This window comes from Equus caballus, chromosome 25, assembly GCF_041296265.1.
Source record: "Equus caballus isolate H_3958 breed thoroughbred chromosome 25, TB-T2T, whole genome shotgun sequence".
NCBI lineage: Eukaryota > Metazoa > Chordata > Mammalia > Perissodactyla > Equidae > Equus > Equus caballus.
Window position 1 is genome coordinate 35,816,047 of NC_091708.1, and position 23,247 is coordinate 35,839,293.

Genomic DNA, 23,247 nt, shown 5'->3' on the forward strand with positions numbered 1-23,247 from the left:
AAATGGATGGAGAACCCGGTTTTAAAATTCCTGGACCCTGGACTACATTTCTATCTGTGTCAAAGTCTACCCCTCCACCGCCTCAGCAGAGTTTAAAATCCTAGCTAATAGGTTAACAACTGTTTTTCTTCAGCTTCAAATGAAGAATATCAGAAGGCTGGGGGAATATGCAGCTCTCCAATTTGTACGGACTGCACACAGCTCCCTGCAATGTGTGTTTGACAGGACTGACATTTTGTACCGCTGTGAGATGGGAAAACGTGTGACATTTTTATTCATGGTGGCGTACGCCCTTGTAATGATCAGCTCTGGTCGATGTGCTTACCGCAGCAGCCCCAGAGCCCTCGGAGAACAAACAGGAACCCAAGGTGCCAGCAGTTCGACTGCCTTATTAAACACCGCCAGGATCCTAACGAAGACCAACTGCTGGAAAATCTCACTGTCAAATCCTCAAGGACATTGTCAGCGCACAGCTAACTGCATATATTTTTCATTTAAAATACTGAAATCCAGCATTGTGCCATTACAACTGAGGGGAGGGGTGCCCACTCCAGCGGCCATTCTGTTAGCTGCTTCTTCCGAGCTCCAGATGCTAGAGCCAGATGCCCAGTGGGGCTCAGAGCTCCAAAAGGGGCGGCAGAGACAGGGAACCGACTTTCCGAAAACCCAGCCCTACCTGCAGGGTGAAAGGCTGAAAGTTATAGGGCTCTGGTGAGAGTCACTTGGAAAGTCAACGCACTGGTTCCCTTCCTAAGCCAAAGCGAATCTGAATCTGCATAATTACAAAATCCGTTCCCCCCCGCAGCCAGCCATCTTCCTGTAGGCGCAACCCATTACATCCTGCATCTTGGTGCTAATCAGCCTTCTGCTTCTCGGCAGACCTCAAGACATCTGTAGGAACACACGGCCGCAGTAGGTTTCACACGTTGGCAGAAAAGCTGTGTGTCAGGGTGCCCACCTGCAATCTCACCACTTGCCTCAATTCAAAGGCCTCAAGGTCAGCGGGCAGGAGGACCCCCTCCCTTTGGCGGTCATTTCTAATTCTGATGCACACAGATGGATGGAAGCCAATCACTTGGCAGACCTTGGATCTTTTCATGCTTGTTACACTAGGTGATTTGCTTATGGCTGCACACACCAACGTACCGACATATTTATTTTGTAAATATGTATTATTTACACAGTACCTCTATTTCCATACTCCAGCCCTGATGCACCAAGACATACTCTGCTGTTTATTTATGGGGTCCTTGGAGTAAGAGGCCTAACAAGGCGCCTGTCTGTGGTTCCTGCAGGTTTGCAACAAACTGTAAGTGGTCGGCTCAACAACGGGATGTTCTACATCCATCATGAAGAGAGGCTTGCATTTTAAGGGGCTGCCCGTAAAGTTGGTTTAGCATAATGCTATACATCATCCTTGGCGGAAATGACCTGGGATGCTCAAGAGCTGGCAACCCAGAAAGTGGAGCCATAACATTCCATGCTGTGGAATGCGGGGAGGGGTGGAGTAAGCTGTGGCTACCCTGGTTACAGGACCTGAGAGAGTGCCAAGAAGGCAAGAGTAGACAGCCCTGGGGCAAAAGCAGGACAGAGAGGGTGGAGGTTGCTGTACCCTAGCTCCTCCAAGCAGGCCATTCTCTCCCTCAGCAGAGCCTTTCACCCTGGGCCAGAGGGAGGTGTCCACTGGCCCCACCCACCCCAACAGATGCTCTCTTCGTCATGGGCTGCAGCTCAGTTCTCGTCAGAGCACGTTGGCTGGAGGAAGAGAAATGCAGCCTGTGTCCAGCCTTTCACCGGTCCAAGGTAAACTTCAGTAGCTCCCATGGAGGGCGTCCAGTGGACCACCAGCTTCTGTCTGTTTCATCCCCTAGATCTCTCTCAAATCTTTCCCTCCTCTTTACCCCCATAAGTAGTATCCTAGGTCAGGCTGCCACTAGCTCTTGCTAACGATGTTAGCAGCATCATTAGTGGTCTCCCTGTCCGCCTACCTCCACCCCTTCCCACAGTGGCCCAGAGTAAATCTTCCCAGATGCCATCCCCAAAACACAACCCCTCACTGGCTCCTAGACACCCACAGATATGATTCAAGCTCCCCCAAGGCCTGGGCCCTCCTACCTCTGCAGGTAGCTGGCCCTCAGCAGCTGCCTCCCGGCCTCTTCCTTCCCCACGCTAGCCCCGCTCTTCTCTCAAGAGTCAGACTCTCCCACCCTTTGCAGATGTCAATCGCTTTACCTGGAATGCCCTCCTCCTCTGGCTCCACCTGATATACAACTCATCTGTCAAGATCCATAGAAACGCCACCTCGTCTGAGAAGCCTGCCCTGGTTTCCTCAGACATCCTTAGGGCCCCTCTCCAGCCAGTACACCTCTGTCCCTTAGTATTTTTCTTTCCATATGGTTTGTAAATTCTCTCTCCCAGACAAAGAGTGCCATGAAGGCAGGACACACATCTCATTCCTCTGCGACCCTGAGGCCTTGGGCAGGGCTTGGCATCTGACATGCCTCGTTACATGTTAAATACGTCAAAGAAGGAATTAATGAGGGCATAAAAGAATAACTCAGAGTTCTGCCTGGAAAAAAACTCCAAAAGCTTCAGGACTTTTAACCACAAGGATAGAGGGCAGCATGAGAAGAATTCTTCGCTGGGCACTATGGTCTGGGCAATGGAAGGTGTTTGGTAGACAGCCCTGGGGAGAAGCTCACCCTCTCCCTCCCTGCCTCTGTACAGGTGGGCACACCTGGAGAGTCATGTCTCCCGGCCTTCTGCTGACCGCTTCATCCCACCTGGCCTCTCAAGGCACCATGTTGCCAAGGCTTGACCTTCTGGACACATTCCCTGTCAACCTCTCCAGAAAGTGTGAACAGGGCTCTACCTAGAAGGGGTTTGGGACTGGGACGTCCCAGGGACTGCTGGGAGGTGGCTGTTACCATGAAACCACATGGCTGATGGGCAGCAACGTCTCAGAAAGTCAGTTTAAACTGCTTCCAGGCAATGCTACTCCCCCATCACACTTTGCATTTTAAGTGGGATATAATCAACAATCCCTTGGGAGAAGTCCCTTTTATATATTCTCTTTCTATCTTTTTATTACATTTTAAAATTATTTGCAGTATAAACGAGATGTGATATGATATTCTAGAAGACATGGAACTAAGCAGGCTGACAGTAAAACTAAATAAAAAAACAATGACCTACATTAGGAACATGGTCAGTGCAAGCTCAGATCAAGTGTGCAGGAGGCTGGCAGGCGGCCTTTGCTGCCAGGGAGCTCCTGTCCCTGTCAAGCTGTCCCAGGGTCAGGGGAGCTGGGCGGTAAGGTAGAGAAGCTGGGACTTTGAATCTGAATCCATCCTACCAGCCAGGGAACTAGGGTAGGGTTGTTGGCCCTACTCCTGCATCTGTTGGGGAAGATAATGTGAAAGAATGCAAGCCCCTGCTGAGCACACTGCCTGGCCCCAGCAGGCATTCAGAAGGGCAGCCTCATTGCTGCTCTTACCCACGTGCTGAGGAATCCGGGGCTCTAATGGTTTATTCTGGGAGCAGGCAAAGCCCCAAATCCAGGCAGCAGCCATGAGCCTTAGCCAGGAGCGGGGCAGAAGCAGAACAGAGTGACCTTGACCTCCACAGCCATCCTAAGCCACACACTGGATTCTAAACATGCCCCAGACCACTGGCAACTACTACCAGATGCCTCAGGATCCAGATGGAACTGTCGAAGAGCGCTTGATGAGAGGGGTAGAGTGAGGGGGGAGTTCTGGCATCAGATATATCTGGTTTGGAATTCTTGCTCTGCCATTAACTGTGTGACCCTGGGGGAGCTGCTTAACCTCTCTGGGCATTAGCTTTCTGGGGATAATAATAACTGCATTGATCTTCTAAGGTTGTTGAGATTAAGTGAGATGATGGCTGTGGATGGGCCTGGTTCACACACAGTAGGTTCACATTATAATGAAAACCAACCCGTCAATCTGACGCCTCCTTATACTGTTGTCTCTCGTTTATTCCTTGTCATCCTTTCCCTCTGGGCATAGCCAGGTTAATCATTTGCCTAGTCCACAGATGGGCTTACAGACTGATGGGGGACAATGCAACAGGCAGCTCCTGGCACAGCACTCCTGTGGCCACAGGGTGGGGACTCCCTGCACAGCCAGTGACACTGAGCTGAGTCTCCTGGAGGATCTGGCTTGTGGGATATAATTTATTTTCAATATTTTATGTTTTATTTCCCCTTCCCCACTGTGATAAACTCCCCACCTTTGGCACAGAGAATTCTAATCTGAGAAAATGCCTCCTCTGGTCTCGCTGAATCAGATTTCCTGCTCTTGTCCTGCTGGGCTTAATATCTCCCTGGCAGGGAGCTGGATTCTGAGCGGCTCCAGCACAGACCTTAAAAGAAATGCTGTTTTTAGGTTCTGGACACTCCTCTGGCAAAGAGGCCCTGCTGTCACACTGCTGAACATGGACAGACTCGGGGGACGCAGGAGGCCTGTCACTCATGCACGGCAGCACACGCAGGGGTTCTAAAGTGAACACAGGCGCTGCAGAACAACAGCCACCCCTTTTTTGGTTTCTCCTGCTCTGCTGAACTGCCTGGCTGCTCAAGGGCACAGGGCGCGCAGGGAGCTGCCCTCTCCTCTTCCTGCGGTCACTGCCTTTTGTGCATTCACTCCCTCACACTTCGTTGTTCCCCAAACTCTCACTGCGCAACTCGTCTGTGCCAGGCCTGTGAGGGTGCCAAGGTCACAGGTTGAGGCTGACACTGTCCCTGTCCAGGGCCAGTGTGTCATTGCAGGGACAGTGCTGGCCCAGCGCAGGGAGGGCAAGGCTCTGCATGGAGGACTCAGGGAGGGCTTTTGGGGGAAGGAGAACCTGAGGAGGGCCTGGAAGGTGCACGGGATGTTGTCAGGTGGAACGCAAGAGGAAGGACACTCCTGGCAGCGTAGGTGGTACGAGCTGCTTCATGTCTGGGTTCCTGCAGCACCCAGCAGGGGGCCTGGCCTGGAGTAGACGCCCAGAAGAGCGGTGAATGAATGAGTACAAGACTGTGTGCTAGGGACTAGAGAAGGGGAAGGAACTCTGTCCAGGGTGGGGGGCACTTAGCAGAGTCTTACAAGGTGAGGAGGAACTGGCCAGAAGTGGAGGGTGGCAGGTACCTCTAACTCAAAAGGCCTAGCTGTGGGCAGCGAGCTTGGAAGGGGTGACTTCTGGCAGGGCCCTGAAGGCTGCGTAAGTTCTCCTGATCATCAGGAAGTCTGACTGGGGAGGGCATCATGGAGAGGGACCCACTTTCTGGAGAGCCTGCCTGTCTCAGTACTTGCTAGTGTTTTCTGATGTCCCTTGTGCCTCACAGACCACCGGAGGCAGGTGACACGTGACTCCAGGGATATGAGGGATGTACAGAAGCAGCAGGGCTGATGCCCTGGTGGAACTGGGGTGGGGAAGGTTTGGGGAAGGCCAAGGACAGACTAAGAGATTATAGCAAGTAAAGCTCGTGAAACAAGAATGAGTCAGAAGCAGATACTGGGAGCCACCAAAACAAAGGTGGTGCTAGAAGCCACAGGTCTGGCTGAGCTCCCCAGAGTGCAGAGCGGGGGGAGGCAGGCCAGAGCCGAGGAAGGGCCCATCCAAGAGAAGGAGGACCAAACACAAAGCTCAAGACCAAAGAGCAAAGTGCAGCTCAGCTCTCCCATCCTGCTGGCCCTACACTCTATCCATCCACTAGGCTCCAGCCGGCTGCCCAATTTACATTTCTTTTTGCACGTTTTAGTCAGACCTTTCTGGAGGCTATACCTTGGGCCAAAGGAGTGATTTAAAGGCTTGAATTCTCTACTACAACCAGCCAGAGAAAGCAGCGGGGAGCATGTGGGCCAGGTGCCAGGAACTGCAGGGATTAACATGAAGTCGGCTGCCGCCCCAGTCTAGAACAGTCTAGAACAGGCTAGAACAGCTGCTGTGTTTGGTCTCTCAGGTTCAGAATCTTCACCAGGTATCTGATTCATAGCCTGAAGAAGGCTGTTCCCACCCTTCCTAGGAAAATGAGCTCTCTGCCTAGTCCTTGAAGCCGATGAGGAGCAAAGGTGTTCATTAAACATTGCATCTATTCTGCAGCAGTCTCCAGCAAGTCAGCAGTGATGAGATGGCAAGCACTTCCTGAGCATGCTAGCAGGGAACCAGCCTGAGGGCCAAACTGGTTTAAGTTTAAAAAAACGAGATGGGGGGGTGACATCAGCATTATGGTGGAGTGAGTGGTTTCCTTTGTTGCTCTCCTCTAAATTACAACCAAACAGATACCCATCGACCAACTGAGGATTCCCTACACAGCACAACAGAATGCCTAAGAGATCCAGGCAGCTATACACCTGAAGGTGAGTGGACTGGACCCTGGGGAAACAGTGGAACTAGGGAAGCAGCCTCCTCCTCCTCCCCTAGCAGCAGCAATCCAGGGCACAGATCTTCATGTAGAGGCCCTTGTGAATGTGAGTGGACGTGAGAGCAGCCTGGCCCCACATACACGAATACCTGTGGAGTGGTGGTGGCCCCACCCTGCGGCAGTTGGTGGAGCAATGGCACAGCCTGATCAGCACAACTGTGAGCAGATGGGGTGGGAGTACCCAGCTCCCAGGGGCAGCATCCCTGACACCAACCCCACCAGCAGCAGGGCTACATACAAGTCCCTGGGCCCCTGCCACTGATAATGACACTGGTGAACACAGCAACCCTGGTAGCAGTGCAACAAGCACCCCTAGACACCGGGGAACAGTGGTGCAGGTTGTGCATGGGACAACAGCATCCAAGCCTGTGAAGAGCTAGTGGAGGAACACAAGACCCAGGCAACCAGAATCAAAGTAACCAAAACCATACCCAAATATGAAAGGGGGATTACTATCACAAATGCACTGGCAGAGGATCAGTTCATCAAGCACCATGAAGAACTACAATAACATGGTAGAACAGAAGAAAAATGACAGTTCTCCAGAAAACAAACCTGAAGTCACAGGAGATTACAATCTAACTGACAGAGAATTCAAAATAGCCATCATAAAGAAACTCAATGAGTTACAAGAAAATTCAGACAGTTCAATGAGCTCAGAAATAACATTAATGAACAGAAGAAGGAATACTTCACAAAAGAGAATGAAGTTCTAGAAAAAAATCAAACAGAAATTCTGGATATGAAGAACACAATGAGATAAAAAATAATGTAGAAAGCATCAGAAATGGAGTAGACCCTATGGAGGAGAGAATTAGTGAGCTTGAAGATAGAAACATAGAAATGTTTTAGCTGAAGGAGGAGAGAGAATTAAGATTTTTTTTAAATGAAGACATTCTTTGAGAAATATCCAACTTAATTAGGAAAAGTAACATAAGGATTATAGGTATTCCAGAGGGACAAGGGAGGGAGAAAGGAGCAGAGAGCTTGTTCAAAGAAATAACAGCTGAGAGCTTCCCAAACCTGGGGAAGGAACTGGACATGCAAATACATGAAGCTGACAGAACTCCTAATTACATCAATCCCGAAAGACATTCTCCAAAGCATATAACAGCAAAACTGTCAAAAGTCAATGACAAAGAAAAAATATTAAGGGCAGCAAGAGAGAAGAAAATAATCTACAATGGAACCCCCATCAGGCTTTCAGTGGATTTTTCAGCAGAAACCTTACAGGCTAGGAGAGAGTGGAATGATATTAAAAATACTGAAAGATAAAAACTATCAGCCAAGAATATTCTATCCAGCGAATTATCCTTCATATATGAAGGAGAAATAAAAGCTTTCCCAGACAAACAACAGCTGAGTGAGTTCATTGTCATTAGAACTGCCCTACAAGAAATATTGAAGTGAGCCCTCCCACCTGAAACAAAAAGGCAAAGGTTTACAAAGCTTTGTGTTAAGGAGATAAACAGACAGATAAAATCATAAAATTGCAGCTCTATATCTGAATAGGTTAGCAAACACTTAATTATAACATAAAAGATAAAGGGAAAGAAAGCATCAAAAATAACTATAAACACTTAAATTTTATCAGAAACTCATAACACAAAAAAGAATAATTTGTGACAAAAAAACCTAAAACAAAACAGGGAAGGGTAAGAGGAAAGGGTTGGAACCTGCGTAGGCTAACGAAGATAAGACACTCCCAGAAAAAAGACTATCTCATCTTATGAGATCTTTTATACAAACCTCATGGTAACCACAAAACAAAAAATCAGAGCAGAGTCATAAATCATAAATAAAGAGAAAATTGAGAAAACCATCACAGCAAACCACCAAACTTAAATGGCAGACGCAAATACAAGAAAAAAAGAAACAATGGAAATATAGAACAACTGGAAAATAAAAGATAAAATGGAGTACTGAGCCCTTATATACAGTCACTTTAAATGTAAATGTATTGAATTCACCAATCAAAAGACACAGAGTGGCTAGATGGATAAAAAACAAGATCCAACAATATGTTGCCTCCTGGAAACACATCTCAGCTCTAAGACAAACAAAGGCTCAGAGTGAGGGATGGAAGATGATACCCCAATTGAACGGCAAGCAAAACAAAGCAGTTATAGCCATACTTATATCAGACAAAGCAGATTTCAAGATAAAAAAGATAATGAGAGACAAAGACGAGCATTATATAATGATAAAGAGACATTCTACCAAGAAGACATAACACTTATTAACATACATGCACCTAACGCAGGAGCACCAAAGTATATAACACACCTGTTAACAGAACTAAAGGGAGAAATTGACAGCAACACAACAATAGTAGAGGACCTTAACACCCAACCTGAATCAATGGATAGATCATCCAGACAGAAAGTCAACAAAGAAACAGTGACTTGTGTGAAACACTAGACCAAATGGACTTAACAGATATATGTATAGAACATTCCATCCCAAACCAGCAGAATACACATTCTTCTCAAGTGCACATGGAACATTCTCAAAGATAGACCATATGTTGGGAAACAAGGCAAGTCTCAATAAATTTAAGAAGATTGCCATCATATCAAGCATCTTTTCTGACCACAAAGCTATGAAATGGAAATCAACTACAAGAAAAAAACTGGGAAAGTCATGAATATTTGGAGACTAAACAACATGCTACAGAACAACTACCAGATCAGTGAAGAAATCAAAAGAGAAACCAATACCTGGAGACAATGAAAATGAAAACACAACATACCAAAACCTGTGGGATGCAGCAAAAGCAGTACTAAGAGGGAAATTTATAGCAATACAGATACAAGAAACAAGAAAATCTCAAATACAAGCTTACCCTATACCCAAAAGAACAAGAAAAAGAACAAACAAAGCCCAAGTGAATAGAAGGAAGGAAATAATAAAAATCAGAGCAGAAATAAATGAAATAGAGACTAAGAGACTAAGAGAAAGGATCAGTGAAACCAAGAGCTGGTACTTTGAGAAGATAAACAAAACTGACAAACCTTTAGCCAGACTCACTGAGAAAAAAAGATAGAAGACTCAAATAACTAAAATCAGAAATGAAAGGGGAGAAATTAAAACAGACACCACAGAAATACAAAGGATTAGGTGACTTGTAAGACTGTGACTTTGAGAAGAATGTGTATTCTGCTGGTTTGGGATGGAATGTTCTATACATATATCTGTTAAGTCCATTTGGTCTAGTGTTTCACACAAGTCACGTGATAAGAGAATACCATGAAAAGCTATATGCCAACAAACTTGATAACCTAGAAGAAATGTATAAATTCTTAGAATCATACAACCTCTCAAAACTGAATCAAGAAGAAATGGAGCATCTGAACAGACCAATCACAAGAAAAGAGATTGAAATGGTAATCAAAAACCTCCCAAAAAAACAAAAGTCCAGAACCAGACGGCTTCTCTGATGAATTCTACCGAACACTTAAAGAACATTTAATTCCTATCCTTCTCAAATTATTCCAAAAAATTGAAGAGGATGGGATGCTTCCTAACTCATTCCATGTGGCCAACATTACTCTGATACAAAAACCAGACAAACACAAAAAAAGAAAATTATAGGCCAATATCGCTGATGAATAAAGATGCAAAAATCCTCAAAAAAATATTAGCAAATCCAATACAACAATACAAAAGGATCATACATTGCGATCAAGTGGGATTTATTCCAGGGATGGAGGGATGTTTCAACATCCACAAATCAATCAATGTGATACACTACACTAACAAAATGAGGAATAAAAATCACACGATCATCTCAATAGATGCAGAGAAAGCATTTGACAACATCCAACATCCATTTATGATAAAAACTCTCAATAAAATGAGTATAGAAGGAAAGTACCTCAACATAATAAAGGCTGTGGGACAAACCCACAGGCAATATCATACTCAATGCTGAAAAACTAAAAGCTATTCCTCTGAGAATAGGAACAAGACAAGGTTGCCCACTCTCGCCACTGTTATTTAACATAGTACTGGAAGTTCTAGCCAGTGCAATTAGGCAAGAAAAAGAAATAAAAGGGATCCACATTGGAAAGGAAGAAATGAAACTCTTCTTGTTTGCAAATGACATGATTCTATATATAGAAAACTCTAAAGAATCCATCAGAAAATTATTAGAAATAATCAACTATAGCAAAGTTGCAGGGTGCAAAATCAACTTACAAAAATCAGTTGCATTTCTATACACTCATAATGAACTAGCAGAAAGAGAAGTCAAGAATGCAATCCTATCTACAATTGCAGCAAAAAGAATAAGACACCTAGGAATAAATTTAACCAAGGAGGTTAAGACCTATACACTGAAAACTATAAGAAATTGAAGAAGACATAAAGAAATGGGAAGATATTCCATGTTCATGGATTGGATGAATAGTTTAAATGTCCATATTACCTGAAGCAATTTACAGATTGAATGCAATCCCAATCAGAACCCCAATGACATTCTTCATGGAAATAGTACAAAGAATCTTTAAATTTATGTGGAACAACAAAAGACTCTGAATAGCCAAAACAATCCTGAGAAAAAGAGCACAAAGCTGGAGGCATCATACTCCCATACTTCAAGGTATATTACAAAGCTATAGTAGTCAAAACACCAAGGTACTGGCAGAAAAACAGATACACAGATCAATAGAACAGAGCTGAAAGCCCAGAAATAAAACCACACATCTATGGACAGCTAACCTTCGACAAAGGAGCCAAGAACATACAATGTGGAGAAAGGAAAGTCTCTTCAACAGATGGTGTTGTGAAAACTGGACAGCCACGTACAAAAAAATCAAAGTAGATCATTATCTTACAGCATACACAAAAATTAACTCAAAATGGATTAAAGACTTGAATGTAACACTTGAAACCATAAAACTCCTAGAAGAAAACATAGGCAGTATACTCTTTGACATCAGTCTCAGCAGTATCTTTTTGCATACCATGTCTACTCAGGCAAGGGAAACAAAAGAGAGAATAAACAAATGGGACCACATCAGAGTAAAAAGCTTCTGCAAGACAAAGGAAACCATTAACAAAATGAAAAAACAACCCACCCACTGGGAGAAAATATTTGCAAATCATATATCCATCAAGGGGTTAATTTCCAAAATATATAAAGGACTTATACAACTCAACAACAACAAAATGAACAACCTGATCAAAAATTGGGCAGAAGATATGAACAGACATTTTTCTAAAGAAGATATACAGATGGCCAAGAGGCACATGAAAAGATGTTCAACATCACTAATTATTAGGGGAATGCAAACCAAAACTAAAATGAGATATTACCTCACACATGTCAGAATGGCTATTATCAAAAAGACAAGAAATAACAAATGTTGGAGAGGGTGTGGAGAAAAGGGAACCCTCATACACTGCTGGTGGGAATGCAAACTGGTGCAGTCACTAAGGAAAACAGTATAGAGATTTCTCAAAAAATTAAACATAGAAATACCATATGATCCAGCTATCCCACTACTGGGTACTAATCCAAAGAACATGAAATCAACAATTCTAAGAGATATATGCATACCTATGTTCATCGCAGCATTATTCACGATAGCCAAAATGTGGAAGCAACCCAAATACCTGTCAATGGGTGAATGGATAAAGAAGATGTGGTATGTATATATAGACACAATGGAATACTACTCAGCCATAAAAAAGACAAAATTGAGTCATTTGTGACAATGTGGATGGACCTTGAGGGTATTATGCTAAGTGAAATAAGTCAGACAGAGAAAGACAAACACTGTATGATTTCATATATGGAAGATAAACAAACACATGGATAAGAAGAACAGATTAATGGTTACTAGAGGGGAAAGGGGTGGGGGTGGGGTGGGCAAAAGGGGTACAGGGGCATGTATGTGTGGTAATGGATAAAAACCAGACCATTGGCGGTGAGCACCACGCAGTCTACACAGAAACTGATATATAATAATGTACACCTGAAACTTACACACTGTTATAAGCCAATACGACCTCAATAAAAAATGACAACAAAAAACTGAAAAGGAAGGGCCAGCCTGGTGGCGCAGCGGTTAAGTTCGTATGTTCTGCTTTGGTGGCCCAGGGTTCACCAGTTCGGATCCTGGGTGTGGACCTATGTGCTGCCTTTAAAGCCATGCTGTGGCAGGCATCCCACATATAAAGTAGAGGAAGATGGGCATGGATGTTAGTTCAGGGCCAGTCTTCCTCAGCAAAAAGAGGAGGATTGGCACAGATGTTAGCTCAGGGCTGATCTTCCTCAAAAAACCCCCCAAAACCCTGAAAAGGAGACTTTGAGATGCACCGTGACATGATCCCACAACACAGATCTGGGCCTTCCAAAACTACCAGTTGGATTCAGTCCATCAGATTAAGCTGAGCTGCCCACCATGGGAGTGTGGGCTCCTTGAAGTCAGGGACTATGTCATTGTCAGTCCTGTTTTCACAGGTGTGGCACAGAGTAGGAATCAGTGATTATTTCCTGAACAAGTGACCTTAGTTTTTGGCTTTGTCTCTCTCCACTCCCGGGCCCTGAATGGGCCACACTCCATTGCCCAGAAGCTATCACGTGCAACTGTGCCCATCCTTATAACCTGCGACCCCTGGCTCCTACCTCCCTGCCATGCACTGACCTGCCATTGCTCTTCTGTCCCCCATGTGGTGCCCTGGTTGACTTCTGACCTTAACTGTCAGCCTTGCATACTCTTTTGGTTTCAAGATCCCCACAGCTCTGGGTGTAAACCTTTCTCTGCCATCAGACAAGAGGACAAGAGGCTGGGACAATGCTACCTGTTTCGCCACTGTGCACATTTATTAATTGGATCTGTTTGTCCTTCTTTTGATAAAAGCCCCCTGATTTCCTTCCCAGGAACTACCCCTTCTTCACCTCTTATATCTGTTTCACGCGGGGCTCTACCTGTGGCACAAAGAAAACTGTCAGCCACAGTGATTGGTTTTAAGATAGGTGTATGGTCAAAGTTGGTTCAGTGAGTGAATCCCACTCCTTGTGTGGAAGTTACTAGGAAGTGACACTTTCCTGCTGGTCTTACACCTGGAAGGATGCGGTCTGGAGCTGCTGCAGTCATCTTGCCACCATGAAGAGAAAGCCTGCCTGAGAATGGCACCAGCAGAAGAAGCAAAGCCAAGAAATGCAGCAAAAAACTGGGTGTGATTGACATGACTTGGTACCTGGATCAAGCCATACCTGAAGCTAGTGTAGCCAACAATTTCTCTTTTGGTTTTATGTCTCTTGCAACCCAAAGAACCCTAACTGATGTAGATTCCCACTATGGGCCCTGCCCCTGACCTTTGGGGCTAGACTGGCTCCTGACACCCCCAATACTAACTCTTGCACTTGCCCAGTTTTTATCCTGCATTCTACTCCCTCACACACACCAGGAAAGCACCGAACATGCCATTAGTGTCTAATGGTGGGTTTGGTGTACAGAATCTACACCAGATGCAAGATACCAGCTTACTTGTCTTGGTGCCAACTGAGGCCCATTAAGGAAGGCCCATTAAACATTAAGGAAGGCCTGGGATCTGGAAGGAAACCAGGAACAAGGCCTTCCTTGTTGTCCAGCATCCTGGGATCCTGGACCATTGGCCTAGGCTGCGGCAGTGAGCCCATCACTACAAACTCAGCAGGAAACTGCCACGTTCTCAGCACAGAGCTGGGGTCTGAACTTGAGCTCTAGTAATAAACAACACGGCTTTGAATCCTGACTGTTGCTTCTGAGCTATAACCCTTGGCTAAGTCTCTGAGCCTGTCTCTTCCTCTTTAAGAGATAATACCTGAGACTCAACTGGTGGCTGAAAGCATTAAGCGGGCTCACCTATAGGAATCGCCTAGCATGGTATCTGGAGTTGGAACACAGGCCCATTTCTCCAGGTCTCGGGGTGGCGGCTGGTGTGGTGAGCAATTCATTCTCAGATCTCTCCCACTGCTCTTAAACATCCCAATGCCTAGCACATAAGAGGCGCTCACACTCTTGCTAAAGTGCTCCAGTCCCAGGAGGAGGGGGTTGATCTTGGCCCCTGGCCCTTCTGCAGCCATCCTTAACTTGTGCTGAATGGAGATCAGGTGGTGTAGCTTAGAAAGCGAATTGATGATGTGAACCTGGACTTTCATTTGGCTGCTGACATTTCTCAGCCCTTCCACAGCACATCAGGAGATCTACCCTCAGTGCTGAGCTTCCTGTGATGAGAAGAATACTATCAGAGAAGGCAACAGCACAGGCTTCATCAGAAATCTCCAGAATTTCCAACTCAATTCTTACCAATTCCCAGAATCTGATTTCTCTTTTTTGATTGGCAAGTTTTCCCTCCTGAAGTCGAGCATGTCTGCTCAGAGGAGCAAACCCTGGCCTTGTTAACCTTCCATCAGAAAGCTGTCTCTGGGCTAGCCTGGGCTATGAAAAAGCAAGGCCAAATGCAAAGACAGGCCCAGTCAGCCACCCTTGCCAGACAGACCTGACAGAGCCACTACCAATGAGGGACCACGCTGCTTTGGTAATGAAGGTGAATGAGTGAAAACAACTTTGGACAGCCACGTGCCGGGCTGAAGGCAGAGCTGCCTCACAGTCACCCTGTGTAGCTGGCACAAGCGGGGATCAGAGCAGGAGGAGCTGGAGGGCACGGAGCAGGGAGATCGCCACAACAGCACCCACTTTCCCACGCAAAGATATGGCTGAAAGAGCAGAAAAAGCGGCGATGGAAAAGGGGGAAATATGATCTGAAAACAACAGGGTTTGAAAGAGCCCCATGTAGTGCCTTGTGGACCGTGAAAACATGGCTGATGAATTAGGCCAAGAAAACTACTTTGGACTGCAGACTACAACGCTCACCTGCTCACTCACACTTGCTGCCCCGACCTGCCCCACAGCCCTTCTGTTCACCGTGAGCATCAGACTTGGGTGCCACCCTCTGCTGTTCCCAGCACCATCTCCTGGCCATGACCCCAGCACCTCTCCCGGCCATGCCCCCAGCACCTCTCCCTCTGCTCGATGTTGCCAGCCCTGCTAGGTTTGGTGTTGACTTTCCCACCAAGTGCTGTAGAGATGCAGGTCAGTTACAAGAGTGTGCATGCAGGAGAGCTGCCACTGAGCGAGTAGTGTGATCTGAGGGCCGCGATGGTCAAGGACCGGCTGGCTGGGAGGCTCTGTCAGTGGGCTACCGACAGCTGGCTCCACTTTTCCCCAGCGGAGGAAGAGACTGATATTTACCGAGAGTCTCTGCCTTAGCACTTAGCTAGACAGACGATCTCTCACTGAGGCCTTACAGTGACCTGTGGCGTGGGTATTATTATCCCCAGTGCAAAGACGAGGAAACGGAATTCACTGAGGTAGGTAACTCCTGAAGGTCACCAGCTAGTTAGTGACAGACCTGAAATTTAAGGACAGAGCTGCCCAGTTCTAAAATCTGTGCTTTGTCCTCTCTACCACATTGTCTCCAGCAACTGATCAGTATTTGCCTTTTCAGCAGGTAAATTTGGGGGCAATGGGGGCTGTATCTGCTTTCTCTCTCTCTCTGTGAATGGATGTTATATATGTGTGTGTCTGTGTAATTTTTTGACCAAACCATTTGAAAGCAAGTTTCGGACATCATGGTCCTTCACCCCTAAATACTTCAATGTGCACCTCCTAGGAATAAAGATAAGCCCCTACCCACCATAATATTAACAATGATTCTAGGGGCTGGCCTCGTGGTGCAGCGGTTAAGTGAGCACGTTCTGCTTCTTGGAGGCCCGGGGTTCGCCGGTTTGGATCCTGGATGCGGACATGGCACTGCTTGGCAAGCCACGCTGTGGTAGGTGTCCCACGTATAAAGTAGAGGAAGATGGGCATGGATGTTAGCTCAGGGCCAGTCTTCCTCAGAAAAAAAGAGGAGGATTGGCAGCAGTTAGCTCAGGGCTAATCTTCCTCAAAAAAACCCACAAAAGAACAATAATTCTATCACATCACCTAACATCCCAGTCCATCTTCAAATCTTCCAATTTTCTCAAGGATGTCTTTAAAGCTTTTTTTTTTAATTATTCAAGTTCATACTTTGCATTGGGTTACACGGCTTGTCTCTTTTACAGATAAAATCTTCCCTTTATTTGATATAATTCAAGGGATGCCAGGCCTTTCCTTCCCTTGACTGCTCTCTCTCCAGCTCCCCTCCTCCCCAGGGTGACCCGTCCTGGGAGCATGGGTAGTCACAGTCCTCTGCCTCTCCTCCCTCTCCTCTTTTCCTGGGGCATATATGACTAGACCTTAAGAGCTCATAAAAACACAAAACAAAAGGAGACAAGATCTAAATTCCTATAATACAAAACTGTTTCTATTTAGAAACAAAACCTTTATTTATGGAAAGTGATTTGGAAGTAGTTTTTGACCATTAATGGAATATTCACTTTTCTTCTTCAAATTAACAGAATTATAAGCATAGCAACTGAAATAAAATCAAATAACTTTTTGGATACACAGCAAGTACTTAAACAATAATCAATCAACTATCAATCAATTTGAAAGTCCACGTCAATAATAAAACCCCATGATGTTTAATGGTTGCTAGTTCAGTGCCAGGCCCTGTGGGGCACTTTGCAGGGGCTCATATTCTCATGGGGAGACAAGTATTAAAGAAGCAATTACAAGGCTACCTGAGACGCTCTGCATGTGCCAAGTTCTGGGGGAGCACAAAGACGGGAGCAACCAACTCTTCCTAGGGCCGTTGGGAGGATTCACCAAAGGGGCCTGCCCTGAAGGCAGAGAGGCAGATGACGAAGGGCCTCATATGCCATGCCAAGGGCAAAGGCGGAATCCTTAGGAGAGGCTAGGAGCAGGGAGGTGACACAGCCACTCATACATGCTTCAAATGGACCCTGCAAGGTCAGATGGGGAATACAGCGGGGGTGAGGCTGAAGGCCGAAGGGCCAGTTCAAAGACAAAGGAACAGTCCAGGTGAGCGACAATATGGCCTGAACCTAAGCGGTGATGGAGGTGATGGAGAGAGGGACTAAGCAGTGTCCAGGAGGTAGAAGGGAGAAGCTCTGAGGAGGCGGGGGAGCAGACCCAGGCTTCTGGTTGGATGGCGGTGCCATTTGCTGAGGTGGGAGACAGAAGAGGAGGAGTGAGTTTGGCAAGGAGCGTACGTTCAGACCGCAGGCCTGTGGCTGGAGGTGTCTGGGGAACAAGGGAACATCTGCTGGAGGTGTTTGGGAGGGAGTGGCTGAATTGGAGAGAATCGTCTGTGACTTCCAAGCTCAACAGGGCAGAAGGGGTTTCTCAGGGCACTCAGAGCCAAAGGTGCTGAGAAGGTATTCACTGGCTGGGCAGCTTTTCCAGCCCAGTGCGAGACTGTCATCAAATGACCCAGCTCATGCTTGTAAAGCCACAACTCTCCATACACACAGACAAGCAGGCAACTACATTCCAAGAGCTGCTCTGGGGATGTAACCAAACCACTCTGTCCCAGGTCTCTGGAAGCCACATGGTGTTTAGTTTGGGCTTTGGTTTAACTGGCTTTTCAAACTTTTATGTTAAAGATCTGTAGAAACCTTTGCTCAACTGAGAGAATACAAGCACTTTTCAATGCACACTTTTTGGAATCTATCAGATTGGAAGGTAGCCAATTATTTTGTTTGCAGGATCAATCAACTGGGAGAAACACAATGCAAGGGTCCCTGGAGTGGGTTTGTCATGACGTTCTCAGGGGTGCCCCATCCTCCCACCCTGAGAAGGCCCAACCCCTGGCCAAGGCCCACGACATTGGCAACATGCATCCAGGACTAGTATCCAGCGCCACTGGGCTCCCACAGCCAGTCCAGTTCCCTCAGCCAGGGAGGGAGAGCTGCGGAGTATGAATTAGCTACTGATTCAAGCAAATGTCTTCCAAGTCTGTTTCCTTGTTTGTACAATAGGTATGGTGCTTCTTCCTTACCAGCTGATGGTGAAGATTCAGTGAAATGAGCAGAGATGTGAAAGCCCCTAGTGGCCTGTCCATCTGATTAAATGCAGGGAGCAGAGCAGTTTCCATGGGGACACTACCTCTGCTGATTTCTCAGAAGGGGAGGTAGTCAAGGCAAGGTGTTCTGGCTGAGGGGTGCCCAGGCCCTGCTGGGGAGAACACTGCTTCCTTACCTGCTTCACAGCCACAGAAAGGAGGGAACGTCTGTTCCTCACCCCAGGAGAGAAAAGCATGGGGGAATCCTTAGCTTCTCTCTGCGCCCTCTCACTCACTTCCGCCCAGAGGAGTCGTCCTTCTCTCGGAATTTGAGAGAAGGAACTGAGCATGCTCCACGCTCCGTGTGCCCTTCTGGTTCCCTCCCACAGAGCAGCCAGTCCACAGGGACTGCTGGGTGCTGCCTGCAACTGTCCACTTCTCCTGTGGGGAGGTGCTCAGTCTTTAACTCTGAGGTGAAGTTTTAGTAAGCCCATTTGGCCTCAGGTCTAAAGCAAAATTCTCCTTTCAGCTTTATCAGTAAAAAAGCTGGCTTTTTTTTTTTTTTTTTTTTAATCTCATTTGACTGTCTCCTGAGCCTTATTTTTCGATTCTAAACATGGGAAGAGGAAAAAAAGAGTTATTTAAAGCCTCTCTAAACCTAAACATTTTCCAAGGTAGGACCAGGCATTCTCAAGTTACTTGAGATTTTTGAACTCTTTAAAGAAACCATACTTGATAAGGATGCAGGGGCTAACTAAAAAGCCGTTGATTTTGCTCTTGTCTGGAACTGTCAACATGGCTCATCACGAGCTCTGAGTGGCCTTACACATCTGCTTCAGAAAACAAATGAATTGTTATGAGTTTAGTTTGTTGACAAAATATCTTTTACGTACAGGGTACAACTTGGGACCTGGGCCCTGGGGGTGAAGAGGCCTGTGGGGCCCTCAGAGCACCCTGAGCTCACCCCTCTCACTGTTCTGATAACTCTGGGTCAGACTGTCCATTTGCTGGTCTGTCTCCCTCATTATGCCCCACAACGACTTATTTTTTTTTTTTTACACATGGTAGGTCTCAATACATGGATGCAAGATGCACAACTGAATGGAGGAATGGTCAAAGCCTTGAAAGGGAAGCTCTCGTGAGGCAGAGGCCAGAGAGCATGTCCTCTCCCCTCGCAGAGGCTCCTCTGGCCTCAGGACTAAGCGCCCGTCTGAGGGCTCTGCAAAGGCCTCCACAGCTGGGCGGGCTCCCTGCCACTCTGCCAATGTCCCCACGGAGCTCCCCTGGCTGGTAACAGGGCACCAGCTTTGCAAGATGGAGAAGTTAATGTAATAACCATCTCAACAGTCTCTGTCCTCACTGGAAAGCTAAGTGTTCTAAAGAATGAAATCAATACCAGGATCTTTTTGGGGTTAACGTGCACTATCTGGCTAGTCCATGATTTTGCCAGGACACATTAGCTTTAACAGACATATCAAAGCAGCTGAAGTCTCTGCTTGGTGAGGGAGCCGGAGTGGGTGATGGAATCAGACTGTCCTGAGTTTCCACGCTGGCAATATGGCCTGGGGCAGGTCCCTTCCGGTCCCTGAGCTCCAGTTCTGGGTCCATAAAATGTGGCCAATGATCCTTTTCTCAGAGGGCCATGGCAGAGAAGACACATCTTTTCCAAAAGGAGAATGTATACCGTTGGGGCTACAGAGTGGTTTGGTGACACGTGGATGGACACTTAGATTTTTTGATATGCCTTAGGAAAAAATTGGACTGGTACATCAAACCTCTGATTATAGCAATGTCATTGCTTAGGACGAGGCTAAAGTTGGTATAGGTGTCAGGCCTGAGTCTGTTTAAAGGAAAATATCAAGTAAAAAAATAGTACAAATGGTAGGAGAGTGTGGCAACGTTTTTTGAAGTGGAACTCAAAAGACTGTCCTTTGAGAATGTAAAGTCCCTAGAACTCATGCCCACCAGGAGTAGGTGCTCTAGAAAAGCTACGCGTTACGGTCAATGGCCCAACAAACCAGGCGCCTGGGGAAGGACTGGAGGACAGCCCAGCACAGGGGCAAAGCTGGAAAGAGTTAAAAGAAAGGGGTCTGCGGTTCCCCTGGCCCATCCCCCTGCAGCTAATCTGTCACCTAATGAAGAAGCGGCCAGCACAAGTGAGCTGGCTGGCAGTTCACTAACAGCAAACTGATTAAGAATGTTCAACCAACAGCAGACTATAGACCTTTCCAGAGAAAATAAATAGAGTGTAGACTGTATGCAAATGTGTTTGTCACTTTGACAGCACGTCTCAATTAAGGCATCTCGCGGCTGTGGGTAGGCTCTGCGGCTGCAGCTGGAAGGGAGAGCCCGCTGCATGGCTGATACTCGGGGCTTGACCTTAATCCGCATGCATGCATTAAAAAAAAATCCTGCCTTCCTGTACACTTGCATAATGCTGGCAGCCACGTGAGGGAAGTGACAAACGGGGAAAAAAAGCCACTTTCATCCTCTCCAGTTTACAGACCTGTGAAGGCACAGACAGCTCTTATTTCAACAGAGTTTGGGGTGGCTTTTTTAATTGTTTATCCCCCATGCGCACGTACACACACACTCTTATTCTGCATTTAGCTGGGAATGACATTAAAGCATCTCTACTTCTTGCTGAAATGGAAAGAAGGTCTTTCTCCATTTCAAATAGGGCCTCTTTTTTGTGTTTCGAAAATGGAATGTTTAACACCATGAAATCCCTCTCCCCCCGCCCCCTCTTTCTCTGTAATGGGCTCCAAACTCCAGCGAGGGGCTCTTTTCATGGGAAGGTTACTGTGTGCAGGAATGAGGACAAAGGAAGGCAGGAAGCTGGCTCTGGAATGCTGTGCTGGCGACAAACGGGGGCTGTGCTTTCAGCAAACACAGCCAGGGAACTGGGGCGCACATTTCTCCAACAGGGCCTGAACCCGGGGAGGAGGCAGCTCTTTGGGGTGCAAACACCAATGCAATTTGAAGATAATCATTAACCAAATGAGCATTGCCCCATGGATGCTTCTTTCTTGTGCTACACTTCAATTTTTATATCATCCCTTTTAGTGTAAAATCAGAAAAGGGGGGTGAACCTCCACAAGTTTAAGATGTATGAATGTATTATCTGACAATATTGATTACACAGGAAGATTCTTCTGTTTCAATAAACTCACCCCTTACAGTAATAACCCACAGCAACAATTTCATTAAGTCTCTTCAGTTCTAAATAGCTCAGTGCCTGGTACGTAGTAGGCTCTTGATAAAAGTCTGTTAAAAACAGTAACATCTTAAATGTATGCTTCTAGGTCCTTTATGTGATAAAATAGCAATGATATTTAAGATAAAATCATAAAGACTATTTTAATCATGCTTTATCCAATAAATGGCTAAAGAATCAGGCAATTTAAGAACAAATAAGCTTGCAAATTCTTGTTGCAGTCATGTTGTTAAGAGAGCCATTTCTCAATAAACCCCAAAATTATGACTTTTGCTAATTGAGAGAATCAATTCAAGAGAAGTAGGGGAGGGTATGCAATCTTTTTCAACTGAAAATATAACCACTGATAGGAAATGGATAAAAAAAATTTGTTTCTATACAGAGTACAGTGTTTGACTTAAGGGAAAAAAATCAAACCAAGAGACAGTGTTTCAAACGTTCAGGTGGCCGAAAACAGTTGGTTAAAGAATCGGATGTCTAGAATCATACAGAGCGGGAGGGTTTACTCTGAGAAGCATGACTCCCGATATTGATTTTCAGGAAGTACATTAATAAAGAACTCCTAATTGATTTTTTTTTAAGACTTCGCTTGTTGCCTTTTATTTGAAGGTGCAAAGAAGGGCCTGGGATGCTCAAGTGCTCTAATGAGACGCTTAGCTAACGGATGCACCTTAAACGGAGCGCCTTGGAGTGGGGAGGAAGCAGCTGCATTTAATGACTTTATTCAAGAGATGAGCTAGTTTATGACCAGAGCCATGCTGTCTCCCCAAAATTTTTGAAAATTCAACTGCAAAACATGTGTGCGACAAATAAACATTCGAAGATGTGCAAAACTCCGGCGTTGTTTGGTTTTGCCAATGAGAATTGAAGTGAAACACTTGCTGCATGGGCTACAGCTTCTGATAAAAAAAGAAAGAAAAAAACCCAAAACCCAGACCAATCAAAGGGCCAGGGTACATACCTGTCCGAAGTGGACTGTGATTGGCCGCCGGTCTTCTCGGAGCTTGGGGTCCTTGGCCTCCACCAGTAGGGACGGCACCGTCTTTGGCAGCTGCTCTTCCGTGGTGGGGGCACAGCCATTCTCAGCGATGTCCTGCAGGGAGAAGCCCGGTCGGGGGTTGGTGTCGGGGTCATGGCACCTGCCGTGAGCACAGGTGCTCCTTCGCCCCCCACGGCTAAGAGGCCTGCCATGGAACTCCCCCCAGGACAGTGAGAGCCTGTCCTGCTCAAGATGGAGGAAATGGAGGCTAACTCGGCTCTTTGACTTTTAAGGACTAGAGAAACCAAAATCAAATATATTAAATAACAAAGACGACATCATAATTCACAATAGTGGGAAAAACAGTCTTTCATTCTACTACCTTACACGGCTATTTTCATTTTTACATATTCACTTTGTCCACATGCAGACATTTAAAAATTACTTGCAATCACAGCTCATGCATAATTTTACACTCTATTTTTTCCTACTATATTATAAGCATCTCCATGGTGCTACATAGTCATTATAATAATAATTTTAATGGAGGCATAATATTTCATCAGGCAGATATACGATAATTTAATAAATCATTCTACTTCTGTTGGGCATTGAGGTTGCTCCTAATTTTTTTACTTTCTAAACACCACAGTGATAAACATTGCAGTTTTTGTT

At 45.9% G+C, this 23,247-nt stretch overlaps 1 protein-coding gene across 26 annotated transcripts in view; it reads right to left on the reverse strand.

Moving 5' to 3' along the window:
• DENND1A (DENN domain containing 1A) overlaps positions 1 to 23,247 on the reverse strand; it is a 514,434-nt gene that overhangs the window by 34,857 nt on the left and 456,330 nt on the right. For all 26 annotated transcript variants that reach the window (XM_070251752.1, XM_070251736.1, XM_070251739.1 and 23 more), the window contains one exon: positions 22,555 to 22,686. In XM_070251752.1, coding sequence (XP_070107853.1) covers positions 22,555 to 22,686 — 132 coding nt within the window. The remainder of the gene's footprint in view (positions 1 to 22,554; positions 22,687 to 23,247) is intronic.